The sequence below is a fragment of the Scyliorhinus torazame genome, chromosome 3 (genome assembly GCF_047496885.1).
Source record: "Scyliorhinus torazame isolate Kashiwa2021f chromosome 3, sScyTor2.1, whole genome shotgun sequence".
In the NCBI taxonomy this organism is placed as follows: Eukaryota; Metazoa; Chordata; class Chondrichthyes; order Carcharhiniformes; family Scyliorhinidae; genus Scyliorhinus; species Scyliorhinus torazame.
In genome coordinates, this window is record NC_092709.1 from 314657841 (window position 1) to 314683188 (window position 25348).

The 25348-nt window shown below is 46.5% G+C and overlaps 1 protein-coding gene across 2 annotated transcripts in view; it reads right to left on the minus strand.

Moving 5' to 3' along the window:
- Positions 1-8628: 8628 nt before the first annotated feature.
- polr1a (RNA polymerase I subunit A) overlaps positions 8629-25348 on the minus strand; it is a 169260-nt gene continuing 152540 nt past the window's right edge. For both annotated transcript variants that reach the window (XM_072497568.1, XM_072497569.1), the window contains exons 33-34: positions 17695-17859; positions 8629-9191 (exon numbers count right to left, since the gene is read on the minus strand). In XM_072497568.1, the coding sequence (XP_072353669.1) occupies positions 9091-9191; positions 17695-17859 (266 nt within the window). In that variant the 3' untranslated portion in view covers positions 8629-9090. The remainder of the gene's footprint in view (positions 9192-17694; positions 17860-25348) is intronic.

Below are 25348 nucleotides of genomic sequence, written 5' to 3' on the forward strand. Positions count from 1 at the left end.
CCCGTCCATTGTGGGCGGGTTCCTGATCCCAAGAGTCGTTGTGGCAATCTGGAAGCCTGCGGGAGGCATCAGCCAGGATCTACCAGCCACGTGGACGCCAAGTGGCCGGTAGATTGCGCCCCGAGACTTCTTTGGGCCCGAGGGATTTTACACTGGCTTAAATTTCGAATTTTTTTACATCACTGGAGAGCTGAACTCAAGAGATCAGGAGTCCCCGATTTCTAAGTGAGTTTTTGGGTCCCCCCCACACACATGGGCATTACCCCACACCCCATACGAGGGCACTCTGCTATAGAGTTCATGGGGACCCCCAAGTGCCCTTATAGGCCCTCCCCCTTCCAGGACTCCCATCCGAAAATCCTCCAACCTCCCAGAGGCCCATTCTTACCTGCCATGCACCTCCCACACCCTGTACCACCGTCCATTCATGGGCACGGACCTTCTCGGACTATTCGTAGTGCCACTCTGGCAGTGCTCCTGCTGGCTAGGCAGTGCCACCCAGGCACCTTGGCAGTGCTGGGGTGGCAGTATCAAGGTGCCTATGTTCCAAGGCCCACCCTACACTATCCCTGACCAGGGGCCTCCGATGGCCTTCCCTGGGTCCCGTTCCGCCTGGTTCACGCTTGAATGAACAGCACCCGGCTGGCATTTCCCCCGAGAGGCCATTTGATGTCGGGAGGCTGGTCGATACAGGGTGAGTAGGCTTTAGTAGCTTTACGGCCTACTTACTCAAGCGCGGCTTTGTCAAGGCCATTGAGTGGTTCCTGATCTTGCCACCTTGCAGGACGTGGGCAGATCCCGTGAGGCATAATGGCTGCTGGGATGTGCGCAGGAGGCTTCACCCAGCATCTACCAGCCATGTTGCGTCCCATTCGAGCATGACACGGCCGGTAGATCTCGCCCAGAGTCTGGAGGAAATCTGCCAATGGAGCAGTAACACTATCCATCTCTCTCTCTCTCAAGTTCAAGACCCTATCATTATACAAGCCTGGAATCCATTACAGATCGAGAATTTCAGCAAAAGGAACACCAGGTGCAATTATCATCAGTTTTTGAAAGGTTGGGTGACATGTAAAGAAGAGACTGTCTCCAGAAATTGCAATTTACATCAGCATTATCTCCATTGTAATTTAAGACCACCATGGAACAACTCTGCCGTAGCCACAAACACCAGCGAAAGGAACAGTGAACACTCTATTACCTTTAGCAATGAATTTTTATTTGGGAAAAAGTGAACCTGTTGGATAACTGGTAATTTTGATGCTTGTGGGTGTGTGTTGCGAAGATTCAGATGTGGATTTCCCTTTATAAATAATTTTACCGCTTTCCTGTGTGTTTTTTTTAGCCTCAATAAAAACAAAGAAAAGTACAACACAGGAACAGGTCCTTCAGCCCTCCGACCATGCTGCCCGCTTAACCTAAAACCTTCTACACTCGCGGGGTCTCTCTATTCCCATTCTGTTCATATATTTGTCAAGACGCTCCTTAAACGTAGCTATCGTACTTTCTTACACCATCTCCTCTGGCAGCGAGTTCCAGGCACCCACCACCGTCTGTGTAAAAAAAAAAAAAATCCCTCGCACATCTCCTCTAAACTTGCCCCTCTCACCTTAAATCTATGTCCCCATGTAATTGACTCTTCCACCCTGGGAAAAAGCTTCTGACTATCCAATCTGTCCATGGCTCTCATGTTGACAAGGATCTCAAAATCCCATCATTGGTGCATTTGCCAATTAGCCCTCCTCTTTTTCGCCGCTCAGCCAATTTCCTAATCTGGTCATTAATTTGCCTTTGATTCGACAAGCTTTACCCAAATCAACAATTTCTTATAAGGAACTTTATCATATGCTTTCTGCAAGTCCATATCAATAACATCCATAAACATATCCCTGTCCACTATTTTCATCACCTCTTCAAATAGATCAATCATATTAGTCTGTTGCTGACTTCTGGGAGCAACATGGGGGGAGTAATTACGCTAGCGGGGGATCTAGCGGGGGATCTAGCGGGGGGGGTGGGAGGGGGGAATTACTGGGTTGCTGCTGCTGGGGAGAGGGGGGAGCTGGTATGGGAGGGGATGGGCGGGGGGGGGCACCGCCTGGGGGAGATACAGCTGCGTGGGAACCGGGTGAGGAGCTGGAAAAAGGTGATGGCTAATCGACAAGGGGGTCGGGAGGGGGGGGGGGGGTAGGAAGCCCCCCAACCCGGCTGATCACGTGGAACGTGAGAGGGCTGAACGGGCCGATAAAGAGGGCACCGGTACTCGCACACCTTAAGAAACTTAAGGCAGATGTGGTTATGTTACAGGAAACGCACCTGAAACTGATAGACCAGGTTAGGCTACGCAAAGGATGGGTGGGGCAGGTGTTCCATTCGGGGCTGGATGCGAAAAACAGGGGGGTGGCTATATTAGTGGGGAAGCGGGTAATGTTCGAGGCAAAGACTATAGTGGCGGATAACGGGGGCAGATACGTGATGGTGAGTGGCAAACTACAGGGGGAGACGGTGGTTTTGGTAAACGTATATGCCCCGAACTGGGATGATGCCAATTTTATGAGGCGGATGCTAGGACGCATTCCGGATCTAGAGATGGGAATGCTGATAATGGGGGGATATTTTAATACGGTGTTGGAACCAGGGCTGGATAGGTCGAAGTCCAGGACTGGAAGGAGGCCAGCAGCAGCCAAGGTACTTAAAGATTTTATGGAGCAGATGGGAGGTGTAGACCCGTGGAGATTTAGCAGACCTAGGAGTAAGGAGTTCTCGTTTTTCCCCTATGTCCATAAAGTCTACTCGCGAATAGACTTTTTTGTGCTGGGAAGGGCGTTGATCCCGAAGGTGAGGGGAACGGAGTATATGGCTATAGCCATTTCGGATCACGCTCCACACTGGGTAGACTTGGAGATAGGGGAGGAAACAGGAGGGCGCCCACCCTGGAGAATGGACATGGGACTAATGGCAGATGAGGGGGGGTGTCTAAGGGTGAGGGGGTGCATTGAAAAGTACTTGGAACTCAATGATAATGGGGAGGTCCAGGTGGGAATGGTCTAGGAGGCGCTGAAGGCGGTGGTTAGAGGGGAGCTGATATCAATAAGGGCACATAAAGGGAAGCAGGAGAGTAAGGAACAGGAGCGGTTGCTGCAAGGACTTTTGAGGGTGGACAGACAATATGCGGAAGCACCGGAGGAGGGACTGTACAGGGAAAGGCAAAGGCTACATGTAGAATTTGACTTGCTGACTACGGGCACTGCAGAGGCACAATGGAGGAAGGCACAGGGTGTACAGTACGAATATGGGGAGAAGGCGAGCAGGTTGCTGGCACACCAATTGAGGAAAAGGGGAGCAGCGAGGGAAATAGGGGGAGTGAGGGATGAGGAAGGAGAGATGGAGCGGGGAGCGGAGAGAGTGAATGGAGTGTTCAAGACATTTTATAAAAAATTATATGAAGCTCAACCCCCGGATGGGAGGGAGAGAATGATGGGCTTTTTGGATCGGCTGAAATTTCCCAAGGCGTAAGAGCAGGAAAGGGTGGGACTGGGAGCACAGATCGAGGTAGAAGAAGTGATGAAAGGAATTAGGAGCATGCAGGCGGGAAAGGCCCCGGGACCGGATGGATTCCCAGTCGAATTCTATAGAAAATATGTGGACTTGCTCGCCCCGGTATTGAGGACCTTTAATGAGGCAAAGGAAAGGGGACAACTGCCCCCGACTATGTCTGAAGCAACGATATCGCTTCTCTTAAAGAAGGAAAATGACCCGCTACAATGCGGGTCCTATAGACCTATTTCCCTCCTAAATGTAGATGCCAAGATCCTGGCCAAGATAATGGCAATGAGAATAGAGGAATGTGTCCCGGGGGTGGTCCACGAGGACCAAACTGGGTTTGTGAAGGGGAGACAGCTGAACACGAATATACGGAGGCTGTTAGGGGTAATGATGATGCCCCCACCAGAGGGGGAAACGGAGATAGTAGTGGCGATGGATGCCGAGAAAGCATTTGATAGAGTGGAGTGGGATTATTTGTGGGAGGTGTTGAGGAGATTTGGTTTTGGAGAGGGGTATGTTAGATGGGTGCAGCTGTTGTATAGGGCCCCGATGGCGAGCGTGGTCACGAATGGACGGGGATCTGCATATTTTCGGCTCCATAGAGGGACAAGGCAGGGATGCCCTCTGTCCCCATTATTGTTTGCACTGGCGATTGAGCCCCTGGCGATAGCGTTGAGGGGTTCCAAGAAGTGGAGGGGAGTACTTAGAGGAGAACACCGGGTATCTTTGTATGCGGACGATTTGTTACTATATGTGGCAGACCCGGCGGAGGGGATGCCAGAAATAATGCGGATACTTGGGGAGTTTGAGGATTTTTCAGGGTATAAATTGAACATGGGGAAAAGTGAGTTGTTTGTGGTGCATCCAGGGGAGCAGAGTAGAGAAATAGAGGACCTACCGTTGAGGAAGGTAACAAGGGACTTTCGTTACCTGGGGATCCAGATAGCCAAGAATTGGGGCACATTGAATAGGTTAAATTTAATGCGGTTGGTGGAACAAATGGAGGAGGATTTCAAGAGATGGGATATGGTATCCCTGTCACTGGCAGGGAGGGTGCAGGCGGTTAAGATGGTGGTCCTCCCGAGATTCCTCTTTGTGTTTCAGTGCCTCCCGGTGGTGATCACGAAGGCTTTTTTTAAAAGGATCGAAAAGAATATCATGGGTTTTGTGTGGGCCGGGAAGACCCCGAGAGTGAGGAAGGGATTCTTACAGCGTAGCAGGGATAGGGGGGGGCTGGCACTACCGAGCCTAAGTGAGTATTATTGGGCCGCTAATATTTCAATGGTGAGTAAGTGGATGGGAGAGGAGGAGGGAGCGGCGTGGAAGAGATTAGAGAGGGCGTCCTGTAGGGGGACCAGCCTGCAGGCTATGGTGACAGCCCCATTGCCGTTCTCACCGAGGAACTACACCACAAGCCCGGTCGGTGGTGGTGGCTACACTGAAGATTTGGGGACAGTGGAGACGGCATAGGGGAAAGACCGGAGCACTGGGGGGGTCCCCGATAAGAAACAACCATAGGTTTGCCCCGGGGGGAATGGATGGGGGATATGGAATGTGGCAAAGAGCAGGAATAACGCAACTGAAAGATCTGTTTGTGGATGGGAAGTTCGCGAGTCTGGGAGCGCTGACCGAGAAATATGGGTTGCCCCAAGGGAATGCATTCAGGTATATGCAACTGAGGGCTTTTGCGAGGCAACAGGTGAGGGAATTCCCGCAGCTCCCGACACAAGAGGTGCAGGACAGAGTGATCTCAAAGACATGGGTGGGGGATGGTTAGGTGTCAGATATATATAGGGAAATGAGGGACGAAGCGGAGACTATGGTAGATGAACTAAAAGGGAAATGGGAAGAAGAGCTGGGGGAGGAGATCGAGGAGGGGCTGTGGGCAGATGCCCTAAGCAGGGTAAACTCGTCGTCCTCGTGTGCCAGGCTAAGCCTGATTCAGTTTAAGGTATTACACAGGGCGCATATGACTGGAGCACGGCTCAGTAAATTTTTTGGGGTGGAGGATAGGTGTGCGAGGTGCTCGAGAAGCCCAGCGAATCATACCCATATGTTTTGGTCATGCCCGGCACTACAGGGGTTTTGGATGGGGGTGACAAAGGTGCTTTCAAAAGTAGTGGGGGTCCGGGTCGAACCAAGCTGGGGGTTGGCTATATTTGGGGTTGCACAAGAGCCGGGAGTGCAGGAGGCGAGAGAGGCCGATGTTTTGGCCTTTGCGTCCCTAGTAGCCCGGCGTAGGATATTGCTAATGTGGAAAGAAGCCAAGCCCCCGGGGGTGGAGACCTGGATAAATGACATGGCAGGGTTTATAAAGCTAGAGCGGATTCAGTTCGTCCTAAGGGGGTCGGCTCAAGGGTTCACCAGGCGGTGGCAACCGTTCGTCGAATACCTCGCAGAAAGATAGATGGAATGGAAAAAAGAAGGCAGCAGCAGCAGCCCAGGATCGGGGGGGGGGACGGGAGGAGGAACCAGAAGGACTCTCAGGGTTGTTAATATATACTGTATAATATGTATAGGTCGTTGCTACAGATAATTATATATTGGACTGTTAAATTATATTTTTGGAGAGTGTTACTTGTGATAAGGCAGTTGCCAATTAGGGTTAGTTTTCATTTTTGTATTTATTATTTATTCACTTTCTGTTTATAAAATAGGTCATTGTTATTTGTGTTGTTATAATATTGTGTAAAGGATGCACAATGTACTGTGTTGGTTGACCAAAAATTTTCAATAAAATATTTTTTTTTTAAAAAATCATATTAGTCTGGCTTGACCTACCTTTTATAAATTTATAATAGCTCTAATTTTCAAGGTGTTGTAATCCTGCCTTTAATTAAGAGACTCTAGCAATTTTCTGACAACAAATGTTAGGCTAACTGGTCTATGAAATGAAAATCGCTTATTGGCATAAGTAGGCTTCAAATGACGTTACTGTGAAAAGCCCCTAGTCGCCATATTCCGGCACCTGTTCGGGGAGGCTGGTAATTCCTTCTATCCAAATTGGGAGACCTTTCAGCGATTATAGTTAGGGCATCTGCAATATTCTTACCAATTTCTTTTCAAACGTGAGAATGGATAACATCTGATCCTGGGTATTTATTATCCTTGTTCCATTATTTTTAATAATAATAATCTTTATTGTCACAAGTAGGCTTACATTAACAAGGCAATGATGTTATTGTGAAAAGACCCTAGTCGCCATATTCTGGCACCTGTTCGGGTACACGGAGGGAGAATTCAGAATGCCCAAATTACCTAGCAGCACATCTTTCGGGATTTGTGACAGGAAATCCACGCAGACATGGGGAGATCGTGCAGACTCCGCACAGACAGTGACCCAAGCCGGGAATCGAACCTAGGATCCTGGCTCTGTGAAGCAACAGTGCTAACCGCTGTGCCTGTGCTTCTCAATTACTTCCATTAACATTGCTGAGTTCCTGACGGAGTGTTGGATTGGAATGTCTGACATGTTGACCTCTTCCTCTATTGTAATTGTTCAGATGGCCATCATTTTCTTATTTGGATTGACAACATCACCATTATCAGTTTTAAAGGACCCACATTGCTTGTAACCGTTAATGTAATTATGGAAGTTTCTGTCAATTTTGAAGTTACTTTTCATCCTGCCAATTAAGGAAATGTCAAGGGAGTAAAAGACCAACTAATTGATAAAGTTATGTTGCAACTACAACGCTTGGCTATTTTTCAGTCAAACAAAAACAAAAAACAATTGTAGAAGAAAAACTTAGAATTAATTTGGCAACGCACTTCAGCTGGAGACTGAGGTAGCTGGAACAATGAGTTTGATTCATTTTGCATGAGTCATAAGCCAAAACCTTATACTCCCCGGCAGGTTCTGAGGTGAGGGGAGGTGTAGGGAGCCGAGTGAAATTACATTGACGGGATTTCCTCCAGGTTCTTGCCCACCCTGACCTGGTAGCGATTTTAAGCAACGGTGGGCAGGGCCTCAGATGGGAAGCCTGCCCTTGACCCAATTAAGGCCCTCAAGTGATTAAGTGGCAACTTAAGCACAATCTCCTGCCAAGCCCCAATATTTAGGATTATAGCCAAAACATGCAATTAAAGATAGTAGGATCTTGGAGGTGGGAGTCAGCCACCACTCAGCGCACTCTCCCCTAAATTTCAAGGGCCAGGAACCTCCAAACCTATCCCCCAACAGCTTAACATCCACCCCCCCCCCCCCTCCGAGGGCGGCAAGGTGGCACTGTGGTTAGCACTGCTGCATCACAGAGTCAGAGACCCTTGTTCAATTCTGGCTTTGGTGACTGTTTGCGGGGAGTTTGCACCTTCTCCCAATGTCTGCATGGGTTTCCTCTGGGTGCTCCGGTTTCCTCCCACAGTCCAAAAATGTGCAAGTTAGGTGGATTGGCCATGCTAAATTGCCCCTTAGTGTTCAAAGATGTGTAGGTTAGGTTAAGGGGTTATTGGGATAGGGCGGGAAGTGGGCTTGGGTGGAGTGCGCTTTCAGAGGGTCAGTGCAGACCCGTTGGGCCATATAGCCTCCTTCTCCACTGTAGGGATTCTATGATTCTATGACCCGAATCATCACCCCCTCGCGATCCCCTAGGTTTTCTCTACTCTCCCTGCCCAAGGACTCCTGCCACTTACCTTGTCCTCTGGTTCCCGGGACGTGGTGCCAGGCAGCTCCTTGCAGCGTTGTGCCCGAAGGGATTGGAGTGTGTCTGGCTAATCCAATTGCCTGGCAGCTCTCCAAGCTGGGTCTTACACCCGATTGAGAGACCGAAGTCCCACCTTATGCCATTCAACGATGGTTAGAGCAGAGCCTAACATGGCATTGGGGCTGCTGGAATTGGCTGGGACGTGTCTTCGCCATCATGAAAATTCAGCGCATAGTATTTATTTTAAGACTTGGTCAATGTTTCAGAACCCCAATAGTGAATATTTGGGAAATACATTTAGCAGGGCAGCTTTCCTTCAATTTTAGCCGCATGAAAATCCTGTTAAAAGTCTGTCAAATACAGTTAAGAATATTTTTTTTAAACTTGTATTAAATTCTTTAAACATGAGGATAACAAAACTTTCACCCTGACAATGGTGTAAATCAAAAGCTTTTTTTTATTGTCATTGTTGCTAGCTCGTGAAATGTAACTCCATGTTCCTGCGAACACTGATGAGGATCCTACTTTGCCACCCAGCAGGACAATAAATGCTGTCAACCAGTGATAGCCCACATAAAACTCCGTTTTGTTCAAATCAGATTCCATCATTCACTTTTGACTTCCGTTGAACCATGATCCATTCTTTCTTCCTGCTTATGGGGGGAAATTTGGCACCTCTTTTGTAACTCAATTAGCAAGTAGCTCAAAGCAACATCAAGTTGTTTGCGCTGGCTCATCCTTTGCTGCTGGAGAGAGGCCTCGGTATGGCCTCTTGTCTCTTATATTTGTCCCTTTGGATCTGTATCTTACAGAATATATAAAAATATACACAACATAATATCCCATTCTCGTCCACTTCCAATTTCACTCTTCAATCAGGCAAGACATTGGATAAGGGTAATTATTTAAGTGGCTGCTTCAGATCAAAAAGGCCGGTGCCACCACGGACAACTTTCCCCACCACCAGGCAGGCTGATGGAGACTTCAATTCATCGTGGGAGCCTAAAGGAAAAGGAATCAGAATTAAGGAATCAATACTGAAAGTACAAATGCCAAGCACGATAGATGTTTCTGAATTGCCTCGGGTATGAGCACTGGAATTCCCAATGTTCTTCATGAATCACTATTTAAAAACAACCTTCCGTCTCATGTCTATAAACTGCATTACGGCAGTGATGGCAGTGTGTGCGCGCGCGTGGCGGTGGCGCATGTGGAAGAGGGGGAGAATTAATAATAGAAAATAAGTCAAGAAATCTGAATATAGATGAGTAGATTCCATGGGGTGGCTCTCGGTTCAAGCAGTTTAATTTGACAGTTTAGAACAAGCTGGAGTGACAGAAGCAGAATTTAGTTGATATTCTGAGTGTGAAGAGTTATGAAGAGAAGGACTCTATTAACAGGGGGTGGAATTTCTGGTATAGCCAAGCTGAGGGGCAGGGGGGAGAGAGGGAGGGAGGGAGAGTTTTAGGTTAATTTTCCTAGTTTAAAGAATATTAGAACCAGGACCGTTCTGATCTGTGGTGGTTGCACTTAAGACGTTAGAGATGCCCCATGTTGAATGGGGAGTTTGCCACCTTAGGATGGTTGGAGGAGATCTGAAGGAACAACCCTGCTGGAAGTAAATGGAAGGTCCAAGAAATCTCAGCCCATATAAAAATCGTTGACACAGTTTTGACAAGTATCTGACTGACAGTTTTTGTGTGTACATATAAAGGATGTAGAATGAAAATGGAATGAAGATATTAGATTTGTAATATAAATAATTGTGTTTAATTTGACTATCTTTAATGTTATGGGCCAGGGTTTAGAGAACCCCAAAGTGTATCATGGAGTTCACCTGACCCACAACTTTTAATAGGTTGTGGTTATGGGGAGCACACGGGCCCTACTCTGCAGGTGTGATTCAACAGAGATCTACAGTACTTTTAAATTAAAACAATGTTCATTTATGAAACCAGTTCACACTTTATAAAACCACAGTAAACATCTTAACAACTATCAACACCAATAAATCCCCCAAAGAATACAGTCCTCGTAAGTAACTCTTAATCTTTCCTTGCAACATTCATAAGACAAAAAAGAACCCTTTTTACAGAAAGACATCAGGTTTAACTTCTCTACTGAGAGCAGTTACCACTTTGAAATCACCAAATGAACATTCTTTAGCTTGCAGAGATTCATACACATCTTGCTGTGACTGCAGCTTCTCCAAATCTAAAATGAAACTAAACACACCCTGTAGCGGACAGCCCAAAGCAAAAGTAAAAGCAGACAGACAGCCCAGCTCCACCCACACTGACATCACTGATAAACACCCATTTCTTAAAGGTACATCCACTACAGCTATTTTATAAACACCCACTTCTTAAAGGTACTCTCACATGACATTAAGACTATTTAAGATGAAGCGGAGCTATCGTTTTCATTTTCTTTCTTTTTGTCTCGTAAAATTATTTTGTTTAAACCGTGAACCTGGTGGCTTTAATCTTTTAGTAAATACCTGTTTTTTTGGATTCTAAAAAAAGCTAAAAATGTTACTCATCTCTATCGAGATCATAATACCATGAATACATTAGGGTTTACAAGCCTTCACAATTCCTGGTCCGAATGGTTATCCAATGACCTATGTTGAAAAGTACACATGCAGACATGCCTGGGGACAGAATTGGGTTTGGTTGTTATGTTTTTGCTGCTCAACAGCCCAATGGCTGTAGATCACACAAGATTTTACGGGCTGTCGCCTGGGAAAGTACAGACACACTGAATTATTACAGGACATGGAATTTTGCTGGGTAAATATGCAACATGTATAATGTCTACAGTTGTAGCACTTTATATCATATATTTCACCCGCTGTCTATGTTTTATGTATTTTCATTCTGCATCCCCATGTATTTATCGTATGTCCTATGTTTTTCATGCATGGAGCGATCTGCCTGGACTCTACGCAGAACAATACTTTACACTGTGCCCCGGTACATGTGACAATAAATCGAAATCTAAGCTAATGTCGGAACAACTAAATGGATATAATATCAGAACTAGACAATGTGGAATGTGTGGCAGCCTGGTATCCCAAACGAGGGTTGAGGGAAACCGAACAACGATTGAGTGAGGTCATGCTCAGATTTTGAAATCCTTAGAAGCCCATAAGGAAGGCAAGATTAAGGGAGGTTAGACGTTTCACTGTTTCAGGTGGTCAGATAAAGCAGATGTGGTCACTAGTCCTGATTTTAACACAAAGGATGCAAGGAGGAAAACCGTATTCTATTTGCAGTTTATGAGGGCCAACCGCCCCTGGAATAATCAGTAAAATATGGGAACACAAATACTAAGAAATTGTGCGACGGATGGAGGCACAATGTTGGAAATAGATTCACGAGAAGACTAGGGTGACACAATGTAACATAACAAGTAGTAAGAAAAAACAGAAACTAGGTTTCATTAGGAAACAGAAGGAGTAATCTGCTTATTCGCTTCAGCCTGCTCCACCATTCTAGAAGATCATGGCTGTTCAGATTGTGGCCTTAACTCCACTTTCCTACCTGCCCTCTTGACTTCCTCGTGGATAAAAAAAAATGTCTAACCTTGAATATATTTAGTGATCCAGCCTCCACTTCTCTTCGTGGCCAGAGACTTCCAAAGATATGCTTGCCTTCATCGGCCGAGGCATTGAGTTTAAAAATTGGCAAGTCATGTTGCAGCTTTATAGAACCTTAGTTTGGCCGCACTTGGAATATAATGTTCAATTCTGGTCGCCACACCATCAGAAGGACGTGGAGGCTTTGGAGAGGAAAAGATTTACCAGGATGTTGCCTGGTATGGAGAGCATTAGCTATGAGGAGAGGTTGGGGAAACCTGGTTTGTTCTCACTGGAAGAGGGAGGTTGAGGGGCGACCTGATAGAAGTCTGCAAGGTTACGAGGGGCTTGGACAGAGTGGATAGTCAGAAGCTTTTTCCAAGAGTGGAAGAGTCAATTACTAGGGGGCATAGGTTTAAGGTGTGAGGGGCAAGGTTTAAAGGAGATGTACGAAGCAAGTTTTTTTTTTAATACAGAGGTAGTGGGAGCCTGGAACCCGCTGCCAGGGGAGGTAGTGGAAGCAGATACAGTAGTGACTTTTAAGGGGCATCTAGACAAATACAAGAATAGTATGGGAATAGAGGGATATGGTCCCTGGAAGGGTAGGAGGTTTTTAGTTCAGACGGGCAGCATGGTCAATGCAGGCTTGGAGGACCAAAGGACCTGTTCCTGTGCTGTAATTTTCTTTGTTCTTTGATAATAATCCTATGAAAGAGAAAAATCTTCCCCATCGCAGTCTTAAATGGGAGACCTCTTATTCAGAATCTACGCTCTGCAGTTCTAGATTCTCCCACAGGGGGAAAACATCATCTCAGCATCTACCTTCTCAAGCCTCCTCAGAGTCCCATATGGTTCAATAAGATCACCTCCCATTCTTACAAACTCCAATGAGTATTGACCCAACCTGTTCAACCTTTGCCCTCAAGTCAACCCCATCATCACTTGGTTACAAAAAACTGGGCAACAATTCTATACTGAAGTTCATTCCTTCATCTGAGACATGATTCTAGCAAAGTCCATAATTCAAAGGACCATCAGTAACTTGAAAAAGACATATAAAGAAATTCAGTAGACGATAGTTGGTCCACCACGACAAGTATTGGTCAACTAAAAAGCTGAAGGTGAGAGTGCAAGGGTGAATAAAATTCTGGAATTAAGTGTTGCAATTGCATTGTTCCATATATCCAGTCTTGAGACTTGCTTTCCATTTTGAAATAACATAAAAGGTTGCAGGCAGATGTCACAACTGGGATAGATGCGCAACAGGTTTGATCCTGTTGGGCACCATGGGCAACAGGAGAAAACACATGGAAACACTAGATTTGCCCATTGGGCAGATCAAATTTCCCACAGCCTTGATTGACGTTCCAAGATATGTTGTTCAGCAAGTGTCGAATTCCGTGTTTGAACCACCTAAATGGAAATAGTTGCAGTATACCTATCAGTCAGCCAATGGTGTCCGAAAACAGGACATTATCTTCCCATGCTCACCTGACCCAGCTTGGAAAGGTTTAGGGAGTTGCTGCATCAGTGTGATGGCATGCCAAGTACTGGCCCCTATCCGTAGGGAGGTGGGAGAGGCAAGAAAGACTTATTTGGTTTTCCCACGTCCCCTATTTATTGAATTAAGGAATTCAGATTTTCTTTCTGAAAATTGACAAGTTCCTAAATTCGGCATCGACTCCGCCACAAGGTATGGGGTATTCTACCTGTAACAACCTGCAGACTCGATGGGCCAAATGGCCTCCTTCTACACTGTAAATTGATAAAAGCAATGGAGTTTATTTGTTTTTTTCAGAAGGCATTTGATAGGCTGCCGAATAGTAGAGTGGTTGACAAGCAGTTGAATGTGACATTATGGATTGCAAGTTGTCTAGGAAACAAGACAGCCAATTTACAAATAGCAGTGTGAGAATGATCAGATAGAAATCAAAGCAAAGTGGTGTTAGACTTATGTAGAATTTCAGTTAAATCACAATAAAGAGTGCGTCACACATTTTTGGTCTCCATTTTTCAAAACTGATATAAAAACTGGGGAAATTAAAGAACAAAAAATGCAATGGTGATACTAGAATTTAGAGGGAAGCATTAAACGGGCTGGGACTCTTTCCTTTGACAGAGTGGAAGATGACCCGATAGAGGTCTTCAACATTATGAAGAGGATATTAACAGAGAAAGTGATTGCTCAGGGCATTAGTATTGCTAAGATCTCCGCTATTAAATTCTGAGAGTTAGGATTTACTAGAAACTGAACTGGACCTTGGCTACAACTCCTGATACCATCAAAGCCTGTCCACCATCCACAGCCACATCCGGGAAATGTGATGGAATACACCACATCTTTCTGGATTAGTTCCAACAACATTCAAGAAGCTGGGCACCATCCAATATTAAACAGACGGCTTGAATAGTACCCCACCCACACCTTAAACTTTCACTCCTCCACCACTGGCATACAGTGGCAGCATCTACCACATTGTAACATCTCACCAAGCCTCCTTCAACAGAGCCTTCCAAATGCGCAACTTCTATCACCCAGAAGGTTAAGAGCAGCAGACATACAGGAACACTGTCACAAACATGCCTTTTTAATCTTCAAAATTTTCCAGTGGCTCAAGGGACAATATTTTCCCCACAGACAAACTTATAAAAACACTAATTTCACAGCAAGATGGAAACTGTTCGACCAGTAGCCTTATTGCTCAAATAATATTACCACTAAAGTAGAAAAGGTTTCTCTATCCTTGTATGTCAGCGGTTCGTGGACACTCCCGCATCTGGATCAGAAAGTTGTGGTTCGGGCTTCGGTCTCGACTTTTAAGCACACTCACTATCTGGGCCGACACTGAATTATTCAGAGAACGCTTTGCTGCCGCAGCTACTGCCCTTTGATGAATGTCTGCCTATTTCTATGGATATTAAAGCTCCAATGCGACTATTTGCGGAACAGAGAGCTTGTTCAGTGTTCCAGCCAAGAAACTCTGAAATAATTGCATCAGAAGTCAATTAGACTACTCATTCATCTTAATGCAATTTGTGGGATTCTGCTGTGTATGAAATGCCTATTGTTCATCTACATTACAGCAACTGCATTTGTTAGTAGCAATTAATTGTTTGTGAAATGGGATATGGCAGTGTGGTGGTTATGTTAATGTATAAATAATTGAGAGGGCTGGAACAACAATCCAGGGAACACAAATTCAAATCCCATTGCGGCAGTTCGAGGCTTTGGATTCAGTCTTAAAACAAAGGGCAGGATGGCAGCACGGTGGCGCAGTGGGTTAGCCCTGCTGCCTCACGCCACTGAGGTCCCAGGTTCGATCCCGGCTCTGGGTCACTGACCGTGTGAAGTTTGCACATTCTCCCCGTGTTTGTGTGGGTTTCGCCCCCACAACCCAAAGATGTGCAGGCTAGGTGGATTGGCCACGCTAAATCGGCCCTTAATTGGAAAAATTAATGGGTAGTCTAAATTTATAACAAAAAAACCCAGCAGGAATAAAAGTAACTGACATCAGTAAGAGTGACCATGAAACTCTTGAATTACTATGAAAAGCCAATGGATTCAGAAATGTTCTTCTGGGAAGGACATCTGCTGTCCTTTCTTGATTTGGCTTGTATGTGACTCCAGTCGCACGCCAATCTGGTTAGCTCTTAATAGGTACGGTAAAGTCGCCAGACTCCCAGATTTGTCATAGGTAAATTATTGGAAAGGGTCCTGAGGGATAGGATTTATGATCATTTGGAAAGATACAGCTTAATCCAGGATAGTCAGCATGGATTTGTGAGGGATAAGTCTTGCCTCACAAGTTTGATTGTATTCTTTGAAGAGGTAACTAAGTACATTGATGAAGGTAGAGCAATTGAGGTCGTATACATAGATTTTAGTAAGGCGTTTGATAAGGTGCCCCATGGTCGGCTCATGCAGAAAGTAAGGAGGCATGGCATAGAGGGAAATTTGGCCGATTGGTTCAGTAACTGGCTATCACTTAGAAGACAGAGGGTGGTGGTAAATGGTAAATTTTCATCCTGGAGCCCAGTCACCAGCGGTGTACCACAGGGATCAGTGCTGGGTCCTCTGCTATTTGTGATTTTTATCAATGACTTGGATGATGAAGTTGAAGGTTGGGTTAGTAAATTTGCCGATGACACCAAGATTGGTGGAGTAGTGGATAACGTGGAGGGCTGGTGTAGGCTGCAAAGTGACATTGATAGGATGCAGAGCTGGACTGAAAAGTTGCAGATGGAGTTTAACCCTGATAAGTGTGAGGTGATTCATTTTGGTAGGACAAATTTGAATGCGGATTACAGGGCTAACGGCAGGGTTCTGAAGAATGTGGAGGAGCAGAGAGATCTCGGAGTTCATGTCCATAGATCTCTGAAAGTTGCCACCCAAGTGGATAGAGCCGTGAAGAAAGCCTATAGTGTGTTAGCATTTATTAACAGGGGGATTGAGTTTAAGAGCTGTGAGGTTATGCTTCAACTGTACAGGACCCTTGGTTAGACCACATTTGGAGTATTGTGTGCAGTTCTGGTCACCTCATTATAGGAACGATGTGGAAGCATTGGAAAGAGTGCAAAGGAGATTTACCAGGTTGCTGCTTGGATTGGAGGTAGGTCTTATGAGGAAAGGTTGAGGGAGCTAGGGCTTTTCTCATTGGAGCAAAGGAGGATGAGAGGTGACTTAATTGAGGTGTATAAGATGATGAGAGGGATAGATAGAGTGGACGTTAAGCAACTTTCTCCTCAGGTGGATGTAGCTGTTACAAGGAGGCATAACTATAAGATTAATGGTGGAAGATATAGGAGGGATGTCAGAGGTAGGTTATTTACTCAGAGTGGGGCAGTGGAGTCGGACACTTTAAGAACTTTCAAGCGATTATTGGATAGGCATGTGGAATGCACTAGAATGATTGGGAGTAGGTTGATTTGATCTTAGTATCAGACTAGTTCAGCACAACATCGTGTGCCGAAGGGCCTGTACTGTGCTGTACAATTCTATGTTCTATGACCATAAGCTGCTTTCCCTTTTGAAGGGGAGAGCTGACTGGTGGTGGTGATTTAACCTGAGGATTACCACACCTCAGGCGAGGGGCAAGTTTGAGAAGGTGGGCCTTCATGGATAACCTCAGCCAGTACGGGAATTGAACCTGTGCTGTTACGAACCAGCTGTCCAGCCAACTGAGCTAAACTGGCTAAACCAGCTAAAACAGCGATGGCTACACCTCAAGAATTGCTTTTATTTGAAACTCAAACCATTCTGGAAAATGTAAAAAAACTGTTTAAAATTCAATGTGATTTAAAAAAAAAGATATTTAATCATTTTTCCCACTTGTCCTTAAATGCCATAAACTTTTGCATGTCTCCTACATTCCAGTGTGTATTGTGAAACTGAGACCCGAATCCTACAAAGCCTTGGTCCACCACCTCTAAACTAGCATCAAACGGCCAATGGATCAGTCAAAAGAGAGCTACAACTCCAACATTCTTCCATCAATGTAGCAACAAGATCCAGCATAAAGGGGGCAATTTTCCAGCCGTGGATTGTTGACCAGGCTAGTTTAACCGGTGTGATCACTTCCACTGACATTTTCTCCTCCGTTCCTCCTTAAACAGTCCTACACATCATTCTTCCTCCTCTGTACTTCACGTGTTGAATCATTGCAACATCTCCTACTCCGTCGCTCCCAGTTTCCAAAACTGCCAAGATTCATCCCGCTAGAAACCTGCCAACCTAAACACTCATTCTGATTCTTTTCAGTCATCTCCTGACTTTTCCAAACCATAGTAGCACATCAACATTCACGTTTTTCCCAACAGAAAAAAGAAACATAAAGCTTGGTTTTGAATAGACTGTGCAGCTCATCAAGTTAAAATGAAAATAAACAAAAAAACAACTGTCTTCCGTGTTAACAAGATGATTCTTACCTAGCATAGTTGCATGTTTTAAGAACTTGTAGCTGGTTTCAAAGCTCATCTGTTGGAGGGGGGAGGAGTTTGATTGCATGCCAATTCGATTAAATGGCTTGTATGATCCATCAAAACACATGTAATCTGCCACAAGGGAAAGATGGCGAGGGTCCACTTGAATGCCTGCGCAAGAGACAAAGAAAATGGATTTCAGTTCATTAAAAGCATTGAATGTGATCAGTGAGAACCGAACAAGCACCAGTTCAATACAAGAACAGCAGTACACCATTGCAGAATTGGACTATCATTGGAGCAGAGAACTATTTGGATATCCATGCTCAAGTCTGACCAACAACAGTAGTCCTGAATTGTGTTTTTTTTTTAATATAAAGTATTTTTATTAAGGTTTTGCAGAATTTTTCATAATAAAACAGCAGTAACAATAATAACAAAACAAACAAGAGTGAACATTAACATAGTGCAAAAAGAGAATATACAGTAACAATTAAATATGCATTACTCCACACGACTCAATCTTCCCACACCATCCCAATGAAGCAACCCCCCCCCCCCCCGCCCCCACGGATTGCTGCTGCTGCTGACATTTTAATTCTCCCCGAGAAAGTCGACGAACGGCTGCCACCTCCGAGAGAATCCCAGCATTGACCCTCTCAAGGCAAACTTTATTTTCTCGAGGCTGAGAAACCCAGCCATGTCACTGACCCAAGTCTCTACACTCGGGGGCTTCGAGTCCCACATTAATAAAATCCGTCACCGGGCTACTAGGGAGGCAAAGTCCAAGACATTGGCCTCTTTCGCCCCTGAACTCCCGGGTCTTCTGACACTCCAAAGATCGCTATCTCTGGACTTGGCACCACCTGTGTGTTAAGCACCTTGGACATTGCCCTCACGAACCCTTGCCAGAACTCTCTAAGCTCCGGGCATGCCCAAAACATGTGGACATGGTTTGCAGGGCTGCCCCTACCCCAAAAAACTTGCTCATTCTCGCTGCCGTCATGTGTGCTCAGTGGAACATCTTAAATTGAATTAGACTGAGCCTGGCACATGATGATGAGGAATTAACCCTGCCCAGGACCTCTGCCCACAGACCCACTTCCAACTCCTCACCTAGCTCCTCCTCCCACTTGCCCTTGGGCTCCTCCACCGGGGTTTCCTCCGCCTCCTGTAGTTCCTGGTAGATATCCGACACCTTCCCCTCCCCCACCCAGGTGCCAGAGACCACCCTGTCCTATATCCTCAGTGACGGCAGTGTCGGAAAGGCCACTACCTGTTTTTTCAGGAAGGTTCGTACTTGCAGATATATGTTCAGTTTGTACCCTGAAAAACTACCAAAATCCCTCAGGATCCGCAGAACCTTCCCCATCCCCTTCACAGGGTCCAAAATGTACAGGAGCAAATCATCCGCGTATAGCGAGACCCGATGTTCCACCCCCCCCCCCCCCCCCCCCCCCGAACCAGTCCCCGCCAGTACCTCGAGGCTCTCAGCGCCATAGCTAGCGGTTCTATAGCTAGGGCAAATAGTAACGGGGAGAGGGGACACCCCTGCCTCGTTCCCCGGTGAAGCTCAAAGTACCCCGACCTCAGCCGGTTTGTACATACACTTGCTACAGGCGCCTGGTACAGCAATTTCACCCAGCCAGTAAAGCCCTCACGAAACCCGAACCTTACCAGCGTTTCCCACAGATACTCCCACTCCACCCGGTCAAAGGCTTTCTCTGCGACCATCGCTGTTACCACCTCCGCCTCCCCTCCCTCTGAGGGCATCATAATAATATTCAAAAGTCTCCGGACATTGGTATTGAATTGTCTGCCTTTAGCAAACCGAGTCTGGTCTTCCACTTTCACCCCTGGGATGCAATCCTCAATTCTTGTGGCCAGAATCTTAGCTAGCAATTTGGCATCCACGTTTAAAAGCGAAATCGGCCTGTATGACCCGCAATGTTCCGGGTCCTTCCCTCGTTTAAGAATGAGTGAGACCAAGGCCTGTGACATTGTTGAGGGGAGGGTTCCTTTCTCTCCAGTCTCACTGAAGGTCCTCATCAGGAGTGGGCTCAATATTTCCGAAAATTTCTTATAGAATTCTACCTGGTAACCATCAGGCCCGGGGCTTTACCCGATTGCATGCCCTCGATACCCGTGACAATCTCCTCCAATTAAATCGGGGGCCCCTGCCCCTCCACCAGGTCCTCTTCCACTTTTGGAAACCTCAACTGGTCCAAAAATTGCCTCATCCCTTCCGCTCCCATCGGGGGCTCCGACTCGTATAGTTTACTATAGAACTCCTTAAAGACTCCATTCACCCCCCCCTGGATCCAAGACCATGTTACCCTCCTTATTCTTTACTCCCCCGATTTCCCTGGCCGCCCCCTCTTTCGCAGTTGGTGTGCCAGCATTCTACTCGCTTTCTCCCCGTACTCATAGACTGCCCCCTTTGCCTTCCTCAGCTGAGTAGCCCTGAATTGTAAGCAGCACCCTGTTAAATTTTAAAGAGTATTTTGTGGCAAAAACAGAGCCCTTCAAGAACAATATTTGAATATCCAAGTAGGTCAAAGGAAAGCTGTTGAAGAAATAGCTGATGATGCAGCACATCACGAGACCTAGAGCATGATTAAGGAAATGAAGCAGATCTGTGGGTTGCATATTAGACAATACGCTTCAGAATAATATTCCCTTTGCTAAAGTGTCGTCAATCAAAGTTTAAAAAGGTTTTTGTGAATTGGCATTGACAACAAATACATGTTGTATCCTTAAGATCCGAACACAGCTCTTACCAAGAGGCTGTAGTAAGGACCGGTTTGCGTGGTGAGACCTCCGGGGCAGGGGTGCCAAAAAAATGAGGAATGTTAGGAGTGACTAATTTAGGATTGAGATGGCTCCAAGATGGCATGTTTGGCAGTGGGCAGTTAGAACTAAGATGTGGAGATGCCAGCGTTGGACAGGGCTGGGCACAGTAAGATGTTTTACAACACCAGGTTAAAGTCCAACAGGTTTATTTGGAATCACAGGCTTACAGAGCACAGCTCCTTCCATCACCTGATGGACAGCCTGATTCACTATCGATACCATATCGACAGATGTTTCAGCATGGAAAGAGGTCACTCAGTTCATTATGCATGTTCTGTGGATTCTAGATTCTCAATCATGGATGCTTCTTGGCTGCTTTAACAAAGAATCCCTGCAGTGCAGAAGGCGACCATTCTGCCCATGGTGTCTACACCGGCCCTCCAAAAAAGCACTCTAACTCGGCCCACTCCACCGAACTATTCCCATAACCCCACGCATTGATCATGGCCAATCCACCCAACGTACACACCTTTGGACTGCGGGGAGGAAACCAGAGCACCCGGGGGAAACCCACGTAGGCATGGGGAGCACAGGGCAGCACGGTAGCACAGCACTGTGGCTTCACAGTGTCAGGGTCCCTGGTTCAATTCCCCGCTGGGTCACTGTCTGTGCGGAGTCTACACGTTCTCTCCGTGTCTGCGTGGGTTTCCTCCAGGTGCTCTGGTTTCCTCCCAGTCCAAAGACGTGCAGGTTAGGTGGATTGGCCATGATAAATTGCCCCTAGTGACCAAAATGGTTAGGAGGGATTATTGGGTTACGGGGATAGGGTGGAAGTGAGGGCTTAAGTGGGTCGGTGCAGACTCGATGGGCCGAATGGCCTCCTTCTGCACTGTATGTTCTGTGTTCAAACTCCACACAAACAGCCACCCAAGGTCAGAATCAAACCCAGGTCCCTGGCACTATGAGGCAGCACTGTGCCACCTCTGTGGAGAGCTAACATGAAGTAGGATTGGGGACTTCCCGACCAACCTCTGTGGCAAAACGTGTTGAAGCTTTGATGCACTTAAATAACTATGCCATCGTGCATTTTTTCAAAGAGGCCTTTCTTTATATATAGGGAAATTTGTCCTAAGATAAACAAGTTATTTCCCATGCTACAAGTCAATGAAGATATTTGTAAATATAGTACACAAATAGCAATACAAACTTGATTATCAACTTGTGTAATGAATTGCATCATCCACTGTTGAATATCACATAATCAAGACCGACAATCCAGTGCAGGGGAGTGCTGTGCCCAAGGTGCAGTCTTTCAAATGAGATATTCATAGTGGCTTGCCTATTCTCTCAGCCACATTCAGAAAATCCATTTCAAAGAACAGAAGAGTCATACTTGGTGCCCTAGTCCAGGCATTTTCAAAATCGGGGTCACGACCCGCGGGTGGGTCGAGGGCGGGTGTCGGGAGGATCACGGCACTCCTGATTCCGCAAATTCGCGCACAACAGCTAGCTTTTAACAATGCCGGCTGCGAGCGGCCTTCAAAATGACGGCCATGACCATATTAAAAAATGCATGCGCACTGCGCATGCATGCCCGCCCATAGGTGCGCACGTGCAGAACCACTGTGTTTGTGCGCATGCGCACCAATGAGCAGGCGCGCAGTGCGCCTGCATTTTTTTATATGGTCGGGGCTGTCATTTTGAAGGCCGCACACAGCAGGCATTGTTAAAAGCTGGCTGTTGAGCGCAAATTTGCGCAATTGTAGACGCTGCAGATGATTTTTTTTAAAGTTTAATGAGAGCAGGTCACGACCCCCAAAGTCGACGTCACGTGCTTTGGCCGCGATTGCGATTCCTCCATTTTGTCAGCAGCAAACAAGATAACAGAAAATGGTGGGTTGCGAAGGTTGACCGGCGTGGATCGCGAAGGTCGGCCGGCGGGGTCCCGAAGGACGGCCTGTGTGGGTCACGAGGGTTGGCTGGCGTAGATCGCGAAGGTCGGCCGGCGGGGTCCCGAAGGACGGCCTGTGTGGGTCGCGAAGGTTGGCTGGCGGGGGTCGCGAAGGTTGGCCGGCATGGGTCCCGAAGGTTGGCCGGTTGGATAAAAATGGGTCCCCGGAAAAAAACATTGAAAAACACTGCCCTAGTCAATATGTATACCTCAACTAAAATAGACTGAGTAATCATCAAACAGCTTGTTGTGTGCAAACTGGCTGTCATATTTTCTCCATTACAAGTTGAAAAGTTCTTTGTTGTCTGTGAAACACTTTGGGACATGCTGAGATTGTGAAAGCTGCTATTTAGGTGTGAGCCCTTCCTCTTGCTGGTAGTACAATTGTTTGGTCATCACTCAGATATGATTAGAAACCAGCAGTTTCATTGCTATTTCTCGATGTTCTGTTAAGTCGCAGAACCAGGATGCAGTAATTGTAGAACTTCACCTGCCATACTCAATGGGTCACCCGATCTTCCAGTAACAATTGCACCAACTGATTGTTCTTGCTAAATTGATTCTTCTTGACTGAACCTATCTGCCAGCTGCTGTGCCTGGAAGTGATATATATACCAACTGTGAAAGTTTACCCAAGAAACTCATGTGTTCAAAGTAAATTCTCAAAGGGCAACTAGTGTACCGTGAAGCAAAGGTTGCAAGGCCCCTGGGACGATTGCCAGGAAAAACTCATTAACAGCAGAAGCTACACATTAAGCAATAAATCTCATAGGTATCTTTCAAATGACCACACGATTGACTGAGCTGAATACAAAGAAAACTCTTCCCTCTCTGATGGAGGAATCCAGATCTAATGAGGCACGATATTAAAGAACATTTAGAAGTGGAATCGGAGGAGCCACCTCGGGCGATCATAGTGAGGTTTCATCAATACCCAGATAAGGAGCGGGTCCTGAGGTGGGCGAAGGACCCAGCGGGACTGAGATGGGAGGGCCTTGCCATCAGAATATACAAAGATGTTGGAGTAGATCTGGCGAGAAGCCGTGTAGCATTTAATATGTCCAAGGCTGCGCTGTAAAGGAGAAACATGAGTTTCGGTGCGCATACCCGGCTCGTCTTCGGGCAACTTTCAAGGATAGAGACTATTGGTTTGATGCCCCGGAGGATGTGAATGAGTTTGTCAAGAAGCATGGACTGGGGGTGAACTGAACTGTAAGAGGACTATGGAGTTTATTGCTTTGCTCATTTTCATCTGTATTTGTTTTTTTTAAAAAAGGGGGTAATTTAGCGTGGCCAATTTACCTACCCTGCACATCCTTTTGGGTTGTGGGGGTGAGGCCCATGCAGACACGGGGAGAAGGTGCAAACTCCACATGGACAGTGACCCGGGGCCAGGATTGAACCACCGCACCACCGTGCCGCCCATAAGTTCATCTGTATTTGTAACTTGTGGGCGATTTTTGTAATGTGGGTGGGCTTGGGGTTGTGCCTGGGCCTGTTGGTGGGTGTTTATTCTGGTGAAATTGGGGTTTCTAAATTATGTTGTTGAGTTTTATTTTGGAGGGAATGGGTGTTGTTTTTTCCTCTCGGGTTCTGTATTAATATTTGGTCTGGGTGGGGCTGATCGTTGATATATTGTTGTTGACTTTGATTTCTACTCTGTGCAGGGGTCACTCTGCTAGCAGTAGAGCTATTTAACGGGAGCAAAGAAATGGGATGCTTGCAGCTTGTTACCATGTAGGAGGCCTTTTTTTTCAGGTAATGAAAGGCTTTTTGTTTCTGTTTTGTTTGGGCTTGTGCATGGGGTGGTGTTTGTTCTTTTTGAAGGGTTTTCAGGATGGGGTGGGGCTGGGAGGGGGAATTGCTGACAGTTGCAATTCCTTTGTTTTGGCACTGGCTTTATGGGGGATAGGGCAGCCACATTGAGTGGAGCCAGGGCTGGCGCAGGTTGAGACACTGCTGGATTGCCTCACATGGTGGATATGGCTGATCCTGGGTTTGGGGGGGGGGGGGGGGGGGAGGGTGGGTGGAGGCCCCTCATTCGGTTAATAACATGGGACGTGAGGGGGTTAAATGCCCAGTCAAAAGATCCCAGGTGTTTGCGCACTTGGGAAGTTCGAGGGCGCATGTGTTTCTTTTATATACAGGAGACTTATTTGAGGATCAAATAAGGTTGCGGGATGGGTGGGGCTGATATACCACTTGGATTTTGATTGCGGGGGGGGGGAGAGAGAGAGAGAGAGAGAGAGAGAGAGAGAGAGAGAGAGAGAGAGAGAGAGAGAGAAAAATTAATAAGAGGGTTGCTTTTTCGATATTGGCAGACTCAGGTAAGAGGTATGTTAATCATCAGTGGGTCGTTGGTGGGCACACCAGTGCTGCTGGTCAATGTGCAAGCAGCAAATTTGGATGACATGGTGGTTAGGGGGAGATTATCTCCTTTAAGGCACATCGGGGTAAATCTGGAAAGGTGAAGAGGCAAAGGCTGGTGGATTCCATTCTCAAGATGGACTGCCAATACTCGATTGCACTGACTCCGGAGTTATTGGCAGACAGAAAGAAGTTGCAAATGGAATTTGTGTTGTTGTCAACAGGTAAGATGGTGACTTAGTTACGTCGCTCGAGGGGGGCTTTCTGAGTATGGGAAGAAGGTCAGCCAGCTGTTGGCTCACCAGCTGAGACGGCAGGCAGCCTCCTGGGAGATAGTATAGTATCAGGTGGTGGGATAGTTTCTGCCCGAGAGAAGGTTAATGGGGTGTTTGAGGCCTTCTACCATGGGTTGTACGAGTCAGAGCATCCAGTGGATGGCTCAGCAATGTGACAATTTTTGGATAGGTGGACCTTCCTGGAGGTGGAGCAGGAGAGAAGGCAGAAGTTGGAGATACTGGTAGGGCTGAGGGAAGATCATGAGTTGTATTC